Source organism: Doryrhamphus excisus, chromosome 1 (assembly GCF_030265055.1).
Source record: "Doryrhamphus excisus isolate RoL2022-K1 chromosome 1, RoL_Dexc_1.0, whole genome shotgun sequence".
NCBI classification, from domain to species: Eukaryota; Metazoa; Chordata; class Actinopteri; order Syngnathiformes; family Syngnathidae; genus Doryrhamphus; species Doryrhamphus excisus.
The window spans coordinates 6,117,794-6,137,219 of record NC_080466.1 but is presented as its reverse complement, the minus strand read 5'-3'; the positions used below and the strand labels follow the sequence as shown (position 1 = coordinate 6,137,219).

Here is a 19,426-nt window from a genome sequence, read left to right as displayed (position 1 = left end):
GCTTACTCTCGCCCGATAGGCTTGGGATAGGCTCCGGCACACCCACGACCCTCGTGAGGATAAGTGGTAAATTTTGTGTACATTAATTACACATTACAAAATGACTCGCTCTGGTACTCTAGTGTATTTTGCACATGAGTCTCGTTCTTCTGCTATCGGTACCCATACTTTCGCCTTTTTTGGATGGGAGGTGTCATACAAAATGCTGTGGTTTTCCACTTTCAAAAAGAGCCTCTTGTCAGAAGTTACCACTAAGTTGTTAAGTAGTGACATCCTTAAGATCCAACAGTGCAAAATGTAAATTCTTGCAATTTTTCAACTGGTCTTTAAAATTTTGATCAGGAATTTATTTTTATATGTAATTTTTGAGTAATTTTGTCAGTGGTTGTACTCTTTCATTCTAAAACTTATAGCTAAATAGTAAATTTGGAGAAAGTGATAATTTTGCAGTGATCTCTTATGTCTAGAGCTGTACATGTAAATAACTACTTATATAATCAATATAGCCCCCATAACACAAAGGCAAATCTAAGGTTTTACATTTCCGATTCAATTATCACTTGCTTGCATTGAACAGCCTACCTTTTTTCGAGGTTTAGTTAAAACAAAAACCCTGGCACATAATTACAGCATTTACAGTAATTACGGAAATTCTGGAGTTCAAGTTCATACACTACAGTTTATTAAAGCGCCAAAAACCACAAGTCTGGTGGGAAACAGTTCCATGGGGGAAAAGGTTCATTGATTTATAGTGTTTTCCGTTCATTCATGCATTCTCAACAGCTTATTCTCTTCAGGATTGCTAGTCAATTACTGGGCAGGTACAGATAAATAGCCATTCACTCTCATACTGGCAACAAGGAAGTCAGCCTAATGAGCCACTATATCAATGACAAGTTTCCAGGAAGTACGTTACTAATTAACCTGTGAAAGAATAAACATTATTGCTTTCCTCCTTCTGACGTTTTACAAAATGTGGGAGTGTGTACAGTGTCTCAGTTAATTATAATGTGATCTTGTTCATCATATTGTAGTAGTAGTAGTAGTAGTAGTAGTAGTCGTCGTAGCAATAGCAGTAGTTAAAGCCTCAATAGTAGAGAAACATCGCCACCTCCTGGTAAAAAGATGCATGTCATGAAATACATAATTATTTTGTCCAGCAGAGAACTCAATTGTATGCAAAAGTGAAGCAAATAATTATTTCAGATGATTATTTTTAATGTTTACTTACTCCATTTACGGTGGTGTGTTATGGTTTGTGTTCATTTAATATTTAACATATTTCGTGCCTTATTTCAGCTGTGTGAAAATGTACCACATTACTATCTATTCATCCATCCATTTTCTATACCGCTATATTTCTACAAATTAATAATAATTCTACACTATGTCATGAAATACAGCATTCATTTTTGTTACAGTGAAGTAGTCTTACTTGTAGTATAATTTGAGTAATGGATAATTTGGTAGTAACTTAATACATGCCAACTCAATTGTAGGTTTTTCTGTGATAATTTTTACGCAATAAGTACAGTATGTGGCTGTTTTTTCTTCTTATAAACGCGCCAATTATTAAGTTATAAAAACGTATTCGATAAATTGTAGTTTTATTTTACCTAACAAATGTATTTCCACTTTGTTTGCACAAAAATGCTCATTAGATACACCAAGATACATCAATGAACTTTGATGAATGTTCGCATCTCTGACAGTAGCACAAGAATAATATAGCACCACATTTACTGTAGCGACATACTGTACTATAGCATTTTAGGAGCTTGGTGGACATCACAAAGCGGAAGATGACGCTGTCGCCGTGTTGTGACACTTCAACCAGGGAGAGCGACTCTCCAAGGAGGAGGAGGAGGAGGACTCATTCTTATCTTCTCAACTCTGCTAGCATGGCGCATAAACAACAGCCTGCCTGCTTTGTTTTCAACTCTGGAAAGCATCCGTGGACTCAAGTCCTCACGGAAACGGCTTGCTCCGGCATGTTGAATCGATAATTTGCATCAAAATATGGTTAGGCGGTGAAACAAAAGGTAAAGGATAGACTTTCCTAACGGTGCCATGATGTTAACTTTAGTTAGCACGGTTGACTTTTAACTAGCTTGCTAGCTTAGTCGCTCGATTAGCATCAGATAAATAATCCACTGGTAGTGTCTTTTCTTTCCGTCTAAACAATATGAATTATTCATAATACGTTTTTATGTTGTAATATCAGCCCATTTGTCTCGCCGTCTTGAAGTTAACGGTTTCCTGTTTACGCGTGTGTCTCCAGGTGTGCCACCCCGGCCCTGCTGTCATGGAGGTGGGCAGCCTCCCAGTGGAGTTGTGGAGGGTTGTTTTAGCATACCTGCCTCTCGCCGACCTGGGTCGCTGCTGCCAGGTATGTCGCGCCTGGAGGGAGCTGGTCCTCTCCCTGGACAATACCCGCTGGAGGCAGCTGTGCCTCGGCTGCCCAGAGTGCCGACACCCTAACTGGCCCAGTCAGCCTCACTTGGAGCCCCCGTCGTGGAGGGAGGCCCTGAAGCAGCACGCCCTGGCCACCCGCACCTGGACTCAAAATGGACCCGAGCACCAGTCCTCAGCCTGCTTGCTTTTATTTAGGCGTAGGAAAGACCGCAGGATTTGGCATGTGGGAGCTGGGTTTGAGTTTGAGACCCTGAGAGGAGCTCTTGGAGTGGCGGGGCCTTATGATCGATTGGTTCTCCATCCAGGGGTGTATGAGGAGCAGGCCGAGGTAGCCCTGAAAGTGCCTGTGGAGTTGGTTGGACTGGGTACACTGGGTGAAGTGGCCGTCCTGGTGTGCCTGGAGCAGCAGTGTCCAACTGCCAGGTTGTGCAATCTGGTCTTCATGCCACCTTGGTTCTCCACTGTGGTCTACAAGGTGAGGATTTGTTTTTTTGGATTAATTATCATCAGGCGCATCAGACATATTCAATGCAGTCACTAGCTGTAATGTTAGGTACATTTGCATGATCTGGCTAAAAATAGTGGTTTCTTATATTTTGGGGGCAAGAAAATCCTTGCACATCACTTCTGTTAAAGGTTCTATATTATGTAGTATTTTCAACTTACTTTTAAAAAGTCTCAAAGATTGGATATGTGTTTGCTGAAATCTAGCCTTAGATATTTTAAAAGTACTTTTAATAAGCTCTAATGAATCATGTTTTGTTTATGTAGCTTTAATGCTAATAAGATTTGTTTCCACGTCTGTCAGCGAGACCTCAGTCGTATGGGTATGTCTAATGTGTCTTTTTTTTTTTGTTCTTGTTTTCTTTAGACATCATGGGGTCATGTCCAAATCGACAACTGTAACTTTGAGGGGTCTCAGCTACAAGTCCGCGGGCCTGGGACTTGCCAGGCTCGCTTTTGCTCCTTCTCAAAGGGCAGCTCGGTGCACTTGCTTGGCGTGGCCCTCAGCTTACTGGATAGCTGTGATTTCTCAGGGAGTGACACAGCTTCTGTGACTGTGGAAGGTCCGCCGGTGTCAGAAAAGAACTGGGCTTGTAAATATATGGCCGCCCTGGCTAGGACATTCTCACCGTGTGAGGTTATTAAAATCAGCCCCCATAGAGGGAATTCCACAGGTTCTGATACTGGTGTTAAAAAGGAGCACATACGTATGGAGAACTGGCAGAGGGAAACCGGAGTGGAAGGACCAGGGCAGGGCACAGTGATTAAAGATAGCTGGAGTGACAGTGAAGAGGAGGGGAGCAAGGATGGAGAAAGAACTAAAAACCCATTAACACTGGATTACAAAATCCCATATGACAACCATGGCCTGTCCCACTTATTGAAGGCACGTCCAGATGGATCCTTGCCATCAGCCTCCTCCCCGATTCCCCCATGTTCAACTCCGGAACCCCTCACTATCCAGCAAGAACTTGAGCGGGACCCCGAGGCTCAGATGTTTGTGACGTCCACTCTGGGCTGCATCATCCGCCGTTGTCTCTTCAGGGAGGGGAAGGGAGGAGTCCATTTGTCTAACTACGGTCAAGCTCGACTGGAGGACAATGTTTTCCGTTGTCTGAACTATGGGGTTAGATGCATCCAGAACTCTATAGTAAGTACAATCAATCTTACCTTGAACATAATTTGTTACAGGATTCTGTTAAAAGTATATTTACTGACCTCAGAACGTCACAATGATCCGCAATGCCTGTGTGGTCATTTACTTTACAATTTATGGTCATTAATGGAATTAGCTCAGATCAATTGGCTAAGCTTCTGTTTCTTCTTACCTGATCTCTTCTGTTAACCTCTTTCACAGATAGTGATGCGGCGGAATGAGGTGTGCGAGTGCCGAGCATCAGGCGTGTTCTTTCGTCTGTCGGCTCAGGGACTCATTGCTGAAAATGACATCCACTCAAACGGGGAGGCCGGGGTGGACATCAGGAAAGGCGCTAACCCCATCATTGTGGTAACTGTCAATACGAATCGTTTGTGGTTAATTTGTTCTAGACCGAGCCGTGATAAGTAAGATTTCTTATTTATAAATTAAATATTTCCATATTTAGAGCATAGAAAACCTGCCTAAGACCTTCTACATACGGCTTTTAACATTATTAGAATCCTCTAGACATTAAATTACACTTTTAAAGTCAGCTTTACACTTGTATTACCCAACTTCTTTTTTGTTTTATTCCTCAGTGTAACAGAATACACAGTGGCTTGCGCTCTGGCGTTGTTGTGCTTGGCAATGGAAAGGGCTCACTTCGAAGCAACCGGATCTATAACAACAAAGAAGCAGGCGTGTACATCCTCTTCAGTGGGAATCCTGTAGTCTGGTAGGTGCAACACCTGAGATGATGCCAGATTTCTTTTATTTTAATTGCTATCATACGCCATTTAACTAAAGCGGCATTTGAATGCGTTTCAGTGCTTCATTCAAATAATGCATGAAGAAAATTTTGCATGAAAAGACCAGAAATACAAATTTGCAGTATCAGGTTTATGATTACTTATATTATTGTAGATGTCAGAATAAGGGATTCTGTATCTGGTCCCAGGATACCCCAAGAGTGTTTGGGGAGCAAATGGGCACACCTCTGTCAACAAGTCCCAATTTCCATTGTGGTCTACAAAAGATAGTCACATCTCATTTAGTCAGAATATGTCAAACTTTTTAGTCTGTGATCAGTAGCAGTAGACCACTTATATCTATAGTTATACGTATAAAACTATAACAAAAGAACAAAGAAAAGCATATCAAAATTGAATCCAAAGGTCTTATCATAAATCAAAAGCTACAATAACTAATTTTACTTTCTTCAGTTACCTCATTCCTGTATTTCACTTTCTGTCTTAGCGGGAATCACATCTTCCAAGGGCAGGCAGCAGGGATCGCTATAAATGAGAACGGAAGAGGGATGATAACAGGTGACTCCCGCATTCCGATGTTTTCTGATCTACATTTAAGCCCAAAATTATTCATACCAGGATCAACTTTTGAGTTAAGGTGAGTTTTTATTCCTTGAAGGGATTGCATCTGAATAAAAATAACACAGGATACCACCAAAAGATGTAAAAAAGTTCCTTAAAATCATGGTGATCAATGAAGCAGTCATCAAACAACTGTGAATCAGCTAAGAAATATAATTTTTTTGTCTTTTAAAGATATACATTTTCTAAAAACGGATTTGAAAGTAGGGAGTGTCTTGTATTCATCTCATCGTCTTATATTGGGTGAATACAGTATATATGAATGCATAATCAAAATTAGAAATATTGCGAATTCTATCAGACAACTTTGAAAGTAATACTCTCGCTGGAGTATTAATCATTTTGGGCTTAGTTGAACATATCACTTAAACAAACGAAAAACACTCAACACATACTTTTTTTTTAATCCAGAGAATGTCATCAAGGAGAATCAGTGGGGAGGTGTGGACATCCGCCGAGAGGGAGACCCCATTCTGAGGAATAACTACATCTGTCAGGGCTACTCCGATGGCATTGTTGTGGGAGAACGAGGCCGTGGACTCATCGAGGGAAACCATGTCTACTGTATGTTATTTCTGGAATGAATTTCTGTAAAGTCAGCAGATGTTAGATTTTCTATCTTCTTTATGTGTGATTAGGTAACAAAGGGTGCGGCGTGTGGGTTATGTCATCTAGCCTCCCGCAGCTCATTGGAAACTACATCACCCACAACTGCATGTACGGCCTGGCCGTGTTCTGTAGGAAGGACCCGGAGAACATCGAGATCAGGGACGGGAACTGGCCAGGGCACGAAGGGATCAATGGAGAAGACAGCGGTGACAGGAGGGGCGTAGTAGAGGAAGATGGCAGAGAAGAGCAGGAAAACCTACATGAGGAGGGGGAACTCTTTGCGTGGGAGAGCGATATGGACAGCGAGGATGAGCGTCACTCGGCACACCGCTCTATCAGTGTGGCGCTGGTGGAGAGCAACTGTATGAGCTTCAATGGAGGTAATTGACCATATATACAAGTAAACAATCTTGCACCCCCAGTATAATGTTGTTTTTTTTTTACTGCTTTTGTGTAGCTGTTGGGCTGTATGTGAAAACCAGTGAGCCACTCAACATTTTCAGCAACCTTGTCAACCATAACCGGGGCATCGGTATTGCCGTGCTGCAAAGCAATCAGCTCACCCGCCTGGTAACCAACTGCATTCTTGAAAATATCAGAGGGGGCGTTACAGTGGACAAAGACTGTCGTGTGGAGCTCCGAGGTAACGGTATATATGAGAACAACGGCCACGGTGTCAGCTTCACTGGAATTGGACAGATGCTGGAGAATGATGTGGTTGGAAACAGCGGATATGGGATCCAAGTGTGTGGAAGCGGTGATGTCAAGGTACGGCTAAAAAAAAATCTAAAAATATGGATTTACATTATGTCACAACAGTGAACATGCCCCTCACATTCCACCAACCATTTCAGTATACTGTATCTTTTCAAGGGACAGCACCATACAAATACATTTGGTTTTAAATTGGGGTTAGAGTAGTAAGCTATACAGCTTCTATAGGATTGTTGTGTCGATATTTAGTGAGAGCACCGCCATTCTCTTAGCCATGGAATTCATCGGAGCAGCACAAGTTGTTACTGGAATCTCTCTTCCATTCCTCCATGCCTACATCACTGGCGGATGTTAAACAGCGCTCCACTACCTTCATTCCACATGAAGATTCCCCCACAGGCGCTCAATTAACCCTCTACAAAAATAGACTAAATCTAAATATGAATAAAGTCATATTGTTAATTAAATATTACTATTAATAAAATTATTAAATAATGAAAATAGCAATGTTTTTGAAGTCATGTTATGGAAAATAAAATTTAGTAAAATTAGGGTAAATGTTATAATAACGTCATAAAAACAAAAAACCTATGAGAAGTTGGGGGGGCAACAGCAAAAATTGAAAAATTAGCAAAAAACTTAATGTAAGCAGAAAAAGGTCATGCATGCTAATAATAGCTTTGTCATCAAGAACAAAGCCGAGATCAGGCTTGTTTGGGGAAAGATTTTTCAATCAAGTTTGGACACTCATGCTTTATAATTTTGTTCGGATTTATTGTAATTTTAAATATAAATTGAATAGACTTTTGGAGTTTGGGGTTTTTTAAAGTTTCCCCTTGATAACTGCAGGTCCCCAGTTTTGGCAGCACTCATGCAGCCCCAGGTGATGACACTACTACTAGCATGCCTAACTGTAGACAAGATATCATTATCTTGCTACTGTAAACAATAACTGTATGGCTAGTACATCTATACAATCTTTCTACAGTATTGACTGCTGAGGGGTGTACCCACACTTGTTTTTACTGTAAATAATACGTTTTCTAACTTGCCACCTTTTCATTTTCACCCACAGGTGCTTCACAACCGTGTACAGCCAGCACTGGGTGGTGGCATTGCTGTGCTGGGATCAGTAAAAGCAGTGGTATCTGATAACCAGCTGTTCCAGGGACACCCAGAAAGCCAAAAAACTCTTTTACACTTGAACCCTGGCAACAAGAGCTGTGTGTTACGCAACAACAGTATTTTAAGACATAATAGCAGGTAACTAAGCAACCGACAACGTGCCGGGATGTATTCAACTCGGCATGTGCACTGATCCAGGTTTTTTCGGTTTTGTTCCACAGCTGTAACTCTGTCCCCACCTGGATTCTGGAAAACCCACCCCCTCGTCCACTGTCCAGCCCACCTTCAGGACTCTCCTCCTCCCAGTATCCCTCCCGAGTAGGAATCTCTATGACAACCAGGATCAGCGCCACAGTGGAGAATGGTTGCCACAGCGGCAGCATGTTCTGCTCTATCCTGTGATAAGCACTTAATCATGAACCTTTATAGCGACTTTGCCAAGAGTGAACATCGACGTCTCACTGCCCTCAACATGCCTCAAAGATAGATTTGTATAATATTGCACCAAAAATATCCTGGACCTCCAAAGTCAAGCACAAACACAGGATTCTGGTTCCTCTAATTTTAACATACAGTTTTCCATATAAAATAAAATAAGTGTATCAACCTGTTCCAGGCTCAAACTTTTGTACAACCTCTGTTTCCTGTAACACTGAAAAATTCCATTATGCAAACAAGTTAATCACTAAAATGATGCAGTTTGATACTGTTACCTAGTGACATTTTATAGATATTGCAGGGATTTGTTTTTTGTGCAGCATTCATCAGCAGTTTTGAGACTCCAGTGTCACAGTAAATAAAGGCTTCTTTATGCTACAGTGTAGTCACTATGCTACTTGCTATCTTGTTATAGCTATTCAGCAAGGGGTGTGACTGGCAATTCTCTGTCAAAAGGGGCAGTCTTTTCCTGACATTGAGCAACCACATCTCTGGTTGACTGGCTATTAAGCTTCTTGTGTTGCAACTCCAGTCCTGTATTTTGGCTATTTCCTTGCATGAATTGTTGGACATCTGTCAAACCTTGTAATGAGGCATGCAGCTATTTAAGTGCTCAAATTTGCATAAATCACATCTCTAATTTTTGGTGTTTTTGTTTTGAATTAAAAAAATATATATAGACGACTCACAGCTCTGTGGTCCACATAGCCATTGATGCAAACTTTGATATTTTTTTGGTGGTGCACATTAAGCTCTGATGGAGTGAGCAGAAGTGGCTTAAGCAGGTGAGATGACTTGACACAGTAAAGCCTTAAGTTACATTTCTGTTTCTATGGTTATCATCACAGTTGTTGGGCTCACTTTGTACAATTAGGTACATAAAAATAGTTAAGTAGTTAAGAGCTGACTAAGGCACACAAATTTATAGGAGTTACTGAGGAACTAAGGCACGGAATTGAATTAATGAGTAGTGGTTAGGGTTTGGTAGGTTTGTTCCTCATTACTGTGATTTAATGTACCTTATTATAAACTGTTAACCAGTTTTCTTCTTTACTATCATTGGTACACTACTGTGACAACACATAAGTACAGTCAAAAGTTACTCACTGATGTTTCACGTGATGCATGATACTTTGCACTTTAATTTTAGGCATTTTGTGGCACTGAACTTTGGCGGTTGCACTTAAGCTTATAGGCACAGATGGTGGATTTGTCCTGAGGCAGTGGAGGGATTTTATCTGTATTTTTCTCAGCAGTACCAATTTTTCTTCACTGTTGCTTGTGGGCATTATACACTTTGAAATATGCATGTTGTGCACAGACATACATTCCTGAATATTAAATCAAGCATATACTATTTCAAGTGACTTTTTTTAAAAGAGTATTTCAGCTCTGATAGACATTTATGGTTTGTTGCGTGATGTCAACTGCTCCTTGTCCTTTTGGGCTGCTCTGCCTTCAGTTAAGGTTTGGGAAGTATCATGTTGTGGCTTGTGAAGGAGCTGCACCATATTTCCCCAACAATGTCTATGCTATTCAAATCACACAGCTTTACAGTTATTTTTCCACTCACATTCAGAAGTGCTGTAACTGTACCATTTGTATCACATTTTTACTTTTTAATTCAAAGTGGAGATTCAGAGCTTTATATACCGAAAAAAGCCAGATTTGCTTTTTCTCGCTCATGGATGCTGTATTTCCTAGTAAATATGTGCGCCTGCAGTATGTGATATCAACTAATGTGCCTATACCATCTAAGCTTGATTTAATATTCATAAGCTATTCATTAAGCTATTCATTTAATATTTGTTTACCTCATTCGGCTTCTTTGCATCTGTCACAGCAACAGATTATTGGAATCACATTTCTATTTATTTTCTTCACCAAATGAATAAACTAAAAAGGTCTTGCTTGTGGTAGTTCTCCCACATGTTTTGCACTTTAATATCCTCAGTGCATCTTCTTGCGTTTCCGTCTCTCCATCAACTGTTGGTATTTGACCAGAGGAAGAACGAGGGAGGTCTGTTTGTGTTTGTCGTGGAGGCCTGCCTCAATATCCTTTGCACGGGGCGGCTTTGCCAGGGTCAGCCCCATCGACTTGGCAACTTCGATTACCCTGTAATACCATACAAGTGGATGGCTACAATCAATTGAGTTACATCAGGTACCCTTAAGAACCCTTAAGATCAGAACCCAAATTTAAAAAAATATGTATATATAATGCTGCATTTACAATTTTCTGACTGATAGTGTTGTAGTTATATTTAGTTATAGTAGTGGTGAGCCCCTCATGTAGATAATCAGTATGACACTGTGTAGTACTACACTATGTCCCCTGTTATAGTACAATAAATGCATGCATTAAACAAGTTCATTCAATGAGCACACACACCTTAGCCAAGCCAGGTTTTAAAAATGTTTTCTCTGTAAAATCATATAGAGAATATTAATTTTAAAATAAGTTTTAACTTGAAACTGAGATTTGAAATTGATATACTGTACAGTGTCATGTAAAACAGGATTTTCCATGTTAAATTTACAGTACATAGCTATACAGATGAAAGGTGGTTGTCATGTCAAGTATTTTTGTTTTGTAGTATTCAACAATATATAATTTACATATATTTAAAAAATGAAATCAAGAGGTTATCTAGAGCCACATTTCTTTATGCCAATGTCTTTTGAGACTAGCGATCAATAGAATCAGGGCATTATTTGGGTGTGGATCATTTCCAGTATTTGTGAATGTGCACATTTTCTTTTTTACATTACGAAGGTGTACCTAATCTTATGTCTGGTGAGTATGCTTACCTGGCCTCGCTGATTGCCAGGTCCCGATGCAGTAATGTGAGGTCAGCAGTCATGTGACCCATATGGAGCAGTAGAGCCAGGCAGTATGCTGCTAATTTGGCACGCATCGATGCCGAAACCATGTTCTGCACCCTGAAAGTTGGTATGAAATGCTCCTTTAACCGTATTGAATCACATTTGAAACAATAAAAACATGGCAAAAATTAAACCAATATTAAAATGACAGTATATTTTGGGAAAATAAATCATGCTTTGGTGGCATCATACTTTCCGTTGTTGAAGGTCTCCACTGTGAAGGTCCTAAATAGATTGGTCTGCACAATGCGAGGACAGCCTTCCTCTATGCCGACTGTACACATAAACATTATAACCAGAATGTGGCACATGGTGCAGCTTTAGACACGTGTTAACAGTGAAAGGGGAGATGACTGACACTTGCGGCTGACGCTCTTCTGTCGTGACAGTTTGATGAGCAGGGAAAGGTAAAAGGCACAGCATGCCATCTTGTCACGAGCTTCACCATCACTGGGCAATGTCTCCAGGTGCTTCACCACAGACAGAGACCTGGAGGCAGAGGAAGGCACCAACAAAAGGTTAGAATGCAACATGGAGTGTGCCTTCTAGCTTTGTTTGGGGAGAAAACATTCTGATTATTGAACAAAAATAACCAAAACAAGATTCTGAATATCCTCCACTATCTTCCTTTTTTGGGTTGCCTTCCTCTTAACGTAACGAACTGAAAATAATATGGTATTTTTTACATCTGAAAAAACGAATCATCAAGCAAAATTGGTGGCGACTTCTCTCTATAATAGAGTCAGAGCTTTTCCTTCCCCTTACTCTCACACACACACACACACACACACACACACACACACAGATTCAATTTTGTGTATGTGTACTTTATAATAAAATAAGCACTACTGTATTAATTGATTCATGACATATGTTAGCTTTGCTTTCTGAAAATTTAAGTTGAATAGCCTTCGGTGTTGCCCTGTTATGATTTCACAATGTTGCAGATGCTGCTATCAGGGTTTAAACAGAACTGAACCACTTAAATTAAAAAAAAGAAACATGGCTTTAGTCATCCTACCCTCCACTGTCTTTCATATTCTGCAGGTCTTCAGAAGTGAATGCTGCCATCTTAGAACCAGCCTGCTCCAAAGCCTTGAGGTCCGCTGGACTTAGGACTGCGGCTACTTATAAGGAAAACATCAACCTCAACTGTCACTGTATATCATCCCCCAAAGGGATTGGAGCTGACTGAAAAATGTTACAACTTAGCTATTACCCTGAACAGAATAATATAGGATAGAAAATGAACAAAAGGATACGCTCATCAAATGGGTAGACATTCTCAGGCACGTCTGCATCCTTGTTACAGGGAGGAAGATAGAGAGCTAGTTCTGCCTGCAACTCAGTCTCAGCCACTTCCTGCTGCAAAGCTGTTGCAAAAAAATGTTGATAGAAAAGTCATGAAGACCAATGATTAGTCTCATGACACATTTTACAGTATGTACTGTTTGACAGGTGCTCTACAAATAAAAGTAGTTCAACACGCTTACCTTCCAGACCTTTCCCATCAATGACGGAGTTGGCAGCCTTTGCAACCGCATGGTGCAGAATTTCGCTGCCAACCTGGTTCATCCTGCGAGAAGTCAGAGCTCTCTTCTGTTTGTTGGTGCCAAACGCCTCAATCAGAGAGTCAACCTTGACAGAGGATCAAAAACCAAAACAGAGTTGACAACAGAAAACCAGCTATGAATATACAGAATACTGTAAGATAGATGATGGTTTTGATGTGGTGTGCATCTTAATGGAAGAATGAGCAGGATTTTTAAAGCTACAGCTCATGTTTCTGTTAGCTTTCAATGTACCAATGTGCCAAATGAGTAAGACCTCTGGCAGGAAAAAAACAGGGCAGATTATGGTACCTTTTCTTTATAGGTCAGATCTGTGTCTTTGGGGTTGGCCGTCGCTGCTGTTTCTCCTGGTGGACAGATACATATAGTTTAGTTTGAATCAGGCAACAAATTCACTTGACCACTTTGTTCCAAATGATTAACATTGATTACTTTACTGTACCTGGTACAAAAGGTAGCATATTGAAGAGCTGTGCATTGTGCAGTTCCATTTCCATGGTGTGTTTGTTCAACACTCCAACATAATACCTGAATAAACAACATGTCAGCAATGAGATGTTATAGTTATGCAAGGAGGTTCTTCACACATTTACACCTACTTGCAGAGACTGTTGCATTTTAGAGAACTCGTTCCAAAGTTTTGCCCAACATAAGATATCCTTTCCGTTTCAGCCACCTTGATAAACAACAGATTTAAAGTGTTTGATCGCCCACCAACCAAGCAAGAATGAGAGGAAGAAGAGTTTCTCACCATCATCCGTCTGTTTTTTTTCCTAGGGTTGACCTCATCTGTGCTCTTGTACATGATGAAGTCCAGTTTATCTGCCTTTTGGACGTTGCCATTGGAAAAGCGAACTGAGGCAGAGAAATATCACATGTGCGAAACATATTTTACACTATTCTTAATTCATATTTGTTAAGATATACAAAGTTAGCAGATGTGATTGACAGCCCTAAGATCATAAGGTGAAAATACTGTACTAGTACTGGAGCGAATTTCTCTTCCATGTTTTCCATAATAGAAAGTTACTTCGCCCTAGTTTTTGAACCTAACAAACAGCAAGAAATGTTACGAATGTAATATGCTCACCTATAACTGCTTTATCCGAGTCGCTCTCTTCTTTACAGCACGCTATCGAACATGTGGTCGCCATATTTGTTGTCTTGTGTTGTGAGGCTTCCGTTCATGTACTTCCGCTTTGGGCAGGTTTCACCAAGTATTTTGCTTGAGGAGCTGATTGGGGAAAAAATTAAAGTATATTATTATAATTATAATTATTATATTATTTAATTATTATGATTATTATATATATATAATTTGGAAATGTTTTTGTTGGATTTATTGTGATGTCTGTTTCTTCCTTATTTGTTGCTGAAGAAGTTAAATACATTAGCCCCGTCTTCAGATACAGAGCGACATCGAGCGGTTGGATGACGAAACTGCATGTCATTTGCCTCAGGGAGGTCATGAGCAATATGCGTCTACACAGAAAAACAGCCGAGAAATACCCATTCACTTCAAGAAGACGACTAAAAGAGCCGGATCGTTCGCAATTGCTCGCTCATGATTGAGCAGTCAGCACAGCGCCGCCCTGTGAGTCTGCTTGGAAGATCTGTCTGAGGATGGCAATTAGTAGAATGACAACACATTTAATACAGATATACCTTTATTTATAGTTACCACTTTTATCTGTCGTGTTCATGTTTGGAAACCCCAGGGGACATAACTGCTAACCACAACTGAAGACAAGAGTGAAGATATTTGCTCTGTTCTCCACCCCGTAAGGCAGACTGCCATAGACACAAGTACATCCCCAGGGGACGTGGATCCTGGAGGTAAATATTTCATTATCATTATATTTGAGCGATATTTAAATTTGACAGTTAAATTTGACAAAACCAACCGATTTATAGTGTACTGCCACCTTCAATTCCATCATCTTACTGGCCGTGAGCTGGTCACTAGCCAGCTAACTTTAGCCTCCTCAGTTTGTCGCCAAGGCCCGAATTCGACTTGGGATTTTTTTTTCTGTTTTATAAGCTTCTGACTATTCTAGTAAATCACGACAACATGTGATGTCCGCTGTGTTTTTCGCTATAGCAAGGTTGTGTCTGTGCTTTGAACTCAAGAGCTAGCTATTACACCGTTTTCGTGACATTTGCTGTGTAGTTCATGCTATACTATTGTCGAGTACAACACACACTGTATTATACTTATATGGATAAAAGTTGTGGTTAGAATGAGACTCGATAGAACATTATAAACAATATACAATTGAACAGTAAGAGTACCTTCTAAATTAGGGTTATGCGACTGGCGGCCCGCGGGCTAAATCAGTCCAACGAATGACAACAGACCACCGAGTTCATGTGAAAACATTTTTGCAGCAGATTCCTAAAATCACCAGAGCACTCATGTCACATAGAAGATCTTTGATTAGTGCGTTTGTACTACAGTGGAACATTGGTTAAGGTAATTCCAGAAAGTAAGAAAGTCCAAATAATTTTTCCCATAAAAGAAGCCAAAAATGTGAACATAAAATTAAAAATTAGATTTTTGACGACTGTTCCCGAAGACACGATGTAGCAGGGAGAAACGGTGGTGTTGATCTGAAGTGTTAAGTGTTTAAATGTGTTTTTAAAATTCTGTTGCAATATAATATTTAATTGTACTTGTAGTATTAATTTGTGGTTTTACTTTGCTGTTGCGCTTTTCTTTGTTTTATAAATCATAATTCAGTAACAACAAACATTTAGATTACTATTTTAGAAAACTATAATGGCTGCACGGCGGTCAAGTGGTTAGCACGCAGGCCTCACAGCTAGGAGACGCGAGTTCAGTTCCACCCTCGGCCATCTCTGTGTGGAGTTTGAATGTTCTCCCCGTGCATGCGTGGGTTTTCTCCGGGTTTTCCGGTTTCCTCCCACATTCCAAAAACATGTTGTCCATAGGTATGAATGTGAGTGTGAATGGTTGTTTGTCTATATGTGCTCTGTGATTGGCTGGCGACCAGTCCGGTGTGTGCCCAGCCTCTCGCCTGAAGACAGCCAGCTGGGATAGGCTCCAGCACCCCCCGCAATCCTCGTGAGGATAAGCGGTGGAAAATTAATGAATGAAAGAATACTATAATGTCTGATTGGCTCCTCTACTGTTTTTGTTGTTGTTGTTGTTTTTTTTACTCATGAACTTGTTTGGATCTTGTGCCACAGGAGAATGGACTTCCCAGGCCACTTTGAGCAGCTCTTCCAGCAGCTGAATTATCAGCGTCTGCATGGTCAGCTGTGTGATTGTGTCATTGTTGTGGGCAGTAGACATTTCAAGGCCCATCGTTCTGTGCTGGCAGCCTGCAGCACCCACTTCAGAGCCTTGTTCACGGTCACAGAGGGAGACGCTAGTATGAATATGATCCAGCTGGACAGCGAGGTAAGGACATTCATGGTCATGGATATTGCACACAACCAAATGAACTATATTGTGCATGTTTGCAGGTCGTGACAGCAGAAGCGTTTGCTGCCTTGGTGGACATGATGTACACCTCCACGCTGATGCTAGGAGAGAGCAATGTGATGGATGTCCTGCTCGCAGCCTCCCACCTGCACCTCAACAATGTAGTCAAAGCCTGCAAACACTACCTAACCACATGCACCTTGCCCATGTCCCCTTCATGTGATAGACCACCCCCTCACCGTCAACAACAGGAGCAGCAGAGGCACAGGCAGCAGGCGGCAGAGATTGCAGTGAACCCTGCATTAGCGGCTAATGCTAACTTGGCCGCAAACGCTGCCACCTCAAAGTTACAGCGCTCTTTCTTGCTGCAGCAGCTCGGCCTCAGTTTGGTGAGCTCTGCTTTAGGTGTGATGGAAGAGGACAGGGTGGGAAACAGAGCGGTGGAACAGAGAGCCTCCTTCCCTATACGTCGCTTCCACAAGCGTAAACCCTGTCCCATGTCTGAGGAGACACCAAGGCTGAGGCAGCGGCACTCTGCGCCGAGCTTGGGATTACTGCCGGAAGACCAAGAAGAAGGAGGTCTTCTTTCACCAGACTCTCACAAGATGGGGGATGATTCCAAATTGGATGCCGGCATACTTTGCGCCCCACAGGACGATCCCCAGATGCCAAGTCAGTCAGATAGTGGGTGCTGCGAGGGGGAGGATTTGGGGAGGCTGCAGGGAGGGGTGGGCAAGGAGGAGGACATGGAAGATGGCGACTCCCAGAGCAACAGAGCTGGGGTGAAGGTAAAATCAGGAGGTGATGAGGAAGAGGAGACAGAAGAACAAGAACAGAAGGTAATTTTGTTGGTCTAGAATCCTAACTTACTGAAATGTTAATTAGTATATATTTTATTATATTATTTCCAGGGACAATATTTGTGAAATACACTTTATATCTCTAGATATACTTTGATTTCCGCAAAGTTGAGTTCAATATTATCCATCCATCAATTTTCTATGCCGCTTATCCTCACTAGGGTCGCGGGTATGCTGGAGCTTATCCCACCTGTCTTCGGTTAGAGGCGGGGTACACCCTGGACTGGTCGCCAGCCAATCATAGGGCACATATAGACAAACAACCATTCACACTCACATTCATTCCTACATTCATACAATTTGGAGTAGGGTTCAATATTAGTAAATGGAATATTTTTGTCTGTGTTATATATACTGTATATATATTATTTTAAATGACAACGCTTCCTTGCTTTTTCTAAGGTGCTGGTCAAACAAGAGCCGCTAAGTTCACCCGAGCCAGCAGTCGAATTCAGTGACGTGACATTGCAGGCTGAAGGCAGCGACCCCGCCGAGCCTGTGGTGGAAAAGGTGGAGCTGAGCCCAGAGAGCAGCGACGACCGCAGCTTCACTTCGGAACCACAGCCCAGCTCTAACTCGCTGCTGCAGTCCGGCTCACAGCTTCTCCTCAAAACAAGCATGGGAGGAGGAGGCGGGGGAGGTTTCAGGTGTAGTAACGGGTTGAACAGCAAACCTGATTTCAGTATTTCCAGTTTCCTTGGCCCGAAGAATTTTGGAAGCGGTAACAGTGGCTTGATTGGTGGAGAGGATGACCTGCCCAACACCACTACTGGGGATGCTGTTGCTCATAATTTTATGCTGAGACAGGAGGCTTCTGGACTGCCCAGTTCTGCCCCGTCCTCTCTGCTCCAGTCAGATGCACTCAGCAGTGAAGGCCGTACTCAATTTGGAGATAACCTCCAAGCCGATACCCTTTTCCTTCACCCACTACATGACAGTTTTGGGCACCCTAGAGGAAGTGGGAATAATGGTAATGGTAATAGGGTTGATCCATTTAGTTTGGACTTTCAGCGCTCCAGTCTGGGGCTACATTCCTTAGGGCGTCCCACACGCAGTGCTAGCGGAACAACCCCCACCATTCTGGGTTACCCAGGCTACAGACGCATCGCCCCAAAGATGACTAATAGCATGGGGAGGGAAGAGGGCGGCGTTCTCCAGGACCCTGCCTCGTCCAGCCTGGCAAGCCCCATGCTCCTCTGCAAGAGCCCAGGGTATGATATGTCCGGCAGTAGGCCCACATCTCTCCCGCCACAGCTCACCCCAGCCTCAGCAGATGTCCTGTCCAAGTGCAAGAAGGCGTTGTCGGAGCACAATGTCTTGGTGGTGGAGGGCGCTCGCAAATACGCCTGTAAGATCTGCTGTAAAAAATTTCTGACGCTAACCGACTGCAAGAAACACATCCGGGTCCACACGGGAGAGAAACCGTACGCTTGCCTCAAGTGTGGGAAGCGCTTCAGCCAATCCTCACATCTGTACAAGCATTCAAAGACCACCTGTCTACGCTGGCAGAACAGCAAAATGTCCAACGCCCTCCTGTAGAGCTCTTGGGTTCTTGCATTTTCAATCCATAGGAGGATGCTTGAAGTAGGTGTTCCTCAACGACAAGGAGCGCAATTCTCCAACAAGGTTAGCTCATGACAAAATAATGGTGATGCAACTCATCAAAACACTTACATTGACCTATAAAGTAACAAACTAGACAACTTATCTTCTTATGGATTATGCAGTGCGGCCCTGTCACTCCAGCAATCAGTAAGATCGTTCAGATATGTTGTCTGCTTGGTGCTACGTTTGCACCTTTGACCTTTGTGTTTACTGATGGGACTTTACCTTCAGCCACCCACTGAAATGCACCGGTAGAGTGCAAAGAAAGGTGTGGAGTAAAATGCACAGCATGCTTTCTGCAAGTTGACCATTGCACCATCTGCATTTATTTATTTATTGATTGATCGATTTTACAACACCTTATTTTGTGTTGAGGACCTTGACTGCAAAGAAAAATGTTTTCAGAACTGTAAATATCAGACATTTGTGCTTCAGCACATTTTTTCTCATAGAGAAATTTTAAGTGTATGTTTACTGTACTTCATAACAGTGCTTTGAAACGTGTTGTGCATTTCATATTGCACGTACTGTATGTGTTAGACAAAACATTGCTTTGATATTCGGGATAGGCACTTGGCTATATGTCCTGGACCAACATCTGCCAAGCGCAGCACAGAGATGCGGGCGTTTTTGCGGGCGTATATATGTTTGTTCATGTACAAAATAACATGAAAGGTTCTGACTGGATTTGATGACATTTTCAGGAATAGTCGTAAATGGGA

At 41.8% G+C, this 19,426-nt stretch overlaps 3 protein-coding genes across 5 annotated transcripts; 2 read left to right on the top strand and 1 right to left on the bottom strand.

The window, feature by feature from the left end:
• Positions 1-1,823: 1,823 nt before the first annotated feature.
• Positions 1,824-8,502, top strand: fbxo10 (F-box protein 10). The gene is made up of 11 exons (XM_058079641.1): positions 1,824-2,042; positions 2,282-2,890; positions 3,287-4,069; positions 4,277-4,426; positions 4,657-4,793; positions 5,315-5,385; positions 5,860-6,012; positions 6,087-6,437; positions 6,515-6,825; positions 7,847-8,034; positions 8,118-8,502. The coding sequence occupies exons 2-11, from the start codon at positions 2,306-2,308 to the stop codon at positions 8,296-8,298; spliced, it is 2,910 nt and encodes a 969-aa protein (XP_057935624.1). The 5' UTR covers positions 1,824-2,042; positions 2,282-2,305; the 3' UTR covers positions 8,299-8,502.
• Positions 8,503-9,109: 607 nt separating this feature from the next.
• On the bottom strand, positions 9,110-14,042 carry polr1e (RNA polymerase I subunit E). 2 transcript variants are annotated; one of them, XM_058079654.1, is made up of 13 exons: positions 13,882-14,042; positions 13,543-13,646; positions 13,391-13,467; positions 13,234-13,319; positions 13,083-13,138; positions 12,714-12,858; positions 12,483-12,593; positions 12,242-12,338; positions 11,579-11,709; positions 11,413-11,494; positions 11,146-11,277; positions 10,257-10,450; positions 9,110-9,705 (listed from the first exon to the last, which is right to left on the bottom strand). In XM_058079654.1, the coding sequence occupies exons 1-12, from the start codon at positions 13,943-13,945 to the stop codon at positions 10,285-10,287; spliced, it is 1,251 nt and encodes a 416-aa protein (XP_057935637.1). In that variant the 5' UTR covers positions 13,946-14,042; the 3' UTR covers positions 9,110-9,705; positions 10,257-10,284. The 2 variants fall into 2 exon arrangements, with proteins under 2 accessions (XP_057935637.1, XP_057935646.1); XM_058079663.1 differs by lacking the exon at positions 9,110-9,705 and having other exon boundaries at positions 9,720-10,450; positions 13,882-13,954.
• Positions 14,043-14,283: 241 nt separating this feature from the next.
• On the top strand, positions 14,284-19,011 carry LOC131139521 (zinc finger and BTB domain-containing protein 5). Of its 2 annotated transcripts, none has more exons than XM_058089219.1 (4): positions 14,284-14,627; positions 16,002-16,215; positions 16,281-17,078; positions 17,502-19,011. In XM_058089219.1, exons 2-4 carry the CDS (start codon positions 16,006-16,008, stop codon positions 18,636-18,638), a joined length of 2,145 nt encoding a protein of 714 aa, XP_057945202.1. In that variant the 5' UTR covers positions 14,284-14,627; positions 16,002-16,005; the 3' UTR covers positions 18,639-19,011. The 2 variants fall into 2 exon arrangements, with proteins under 2 accessions (XP_057945202.1, XP_057945195.1); XM_058089212.1 differs by lacking the exon at positions 14,284-14,627 and adding an exon at positions 14,756-14,896.
• The last annotated feature ends 415 nt before the right edge of the window (positions 19,012-19,426 follow it).

What these genes read in the sequence shown, in the direction of transcription:
- polr1e (XM_058079654.1), bottom strand. Translation starts at nt 13,945, where the DNA reads ATGGCGACCACATGTTCGATAGCGTGCTGTAAAGAAGAGAGCGACTCG. An exon ending in AAAAAAACAGACGGATGATG is followed by an intron (nt 13,468 to 13,542) that starts GTGAGAAACTCT and finishes TTGTTTATCAAG; the next exon opens with GTGGCTGAAACGGAAAGGAT. An exon ending in TATGCTACCTTTTGTACCAG is followed by an intron (nt 13,139 to 13,233) that starts GTACAGTAAAGT and finishes TCTGTCCACCAG; the next exon opens with GAGAAACAGCAGCGACGGCC.
- fbxo10 (XM_058079641.1), top strand. Translation starts at nt 2,306, where the DNA reads ATGGAGGTGGGCAGCCTCCCAGTGGAGTTGTGGAGGGTTGTTTTAGCA. An exon ending in GCGCTAACCCCATCATTGTG is followed by an intron (nt 4,427 to 4,656) that starts GTAACTGTCAAT and finishes TTTATTCCTCAG; the next exon opens with TGTAACAGAATACACAGTGG. An exon ending in CTGTATGAGCTTCAATGGAG is followed by an intron (nt 6,438 to 6,514) that starts GTAATTGACCAT and finishes GCTTTTGTGTAG; the next exon opens with CTGTTGGGCTGTATGTGAAA.
- LOC131139521 (XM_058089212.1), top strand. Translation starts at nt 14,868, where the DNA reads ATGTCCGCTGTGTTTTTCGCTATAGCAAG. An exon ending in TGATCCAGCTGGACAGCGAG is followed by an intron (nt 16,216 to 16,280) that starts GTAAGGACATTC and finishes GCATGTTTGCAG; the next exon opens with GTCGTGACAGCAGAAGCGTT. An exon ending in CAGAAGAACAAGAACAGAAG is followed by an intron (nt 17,079 to 17,501) that starts GTAATTTTGTTG and finishes GCTTTTTCTAAG; the next exon opens with GTGCTGGTCAAACAAGAGCC.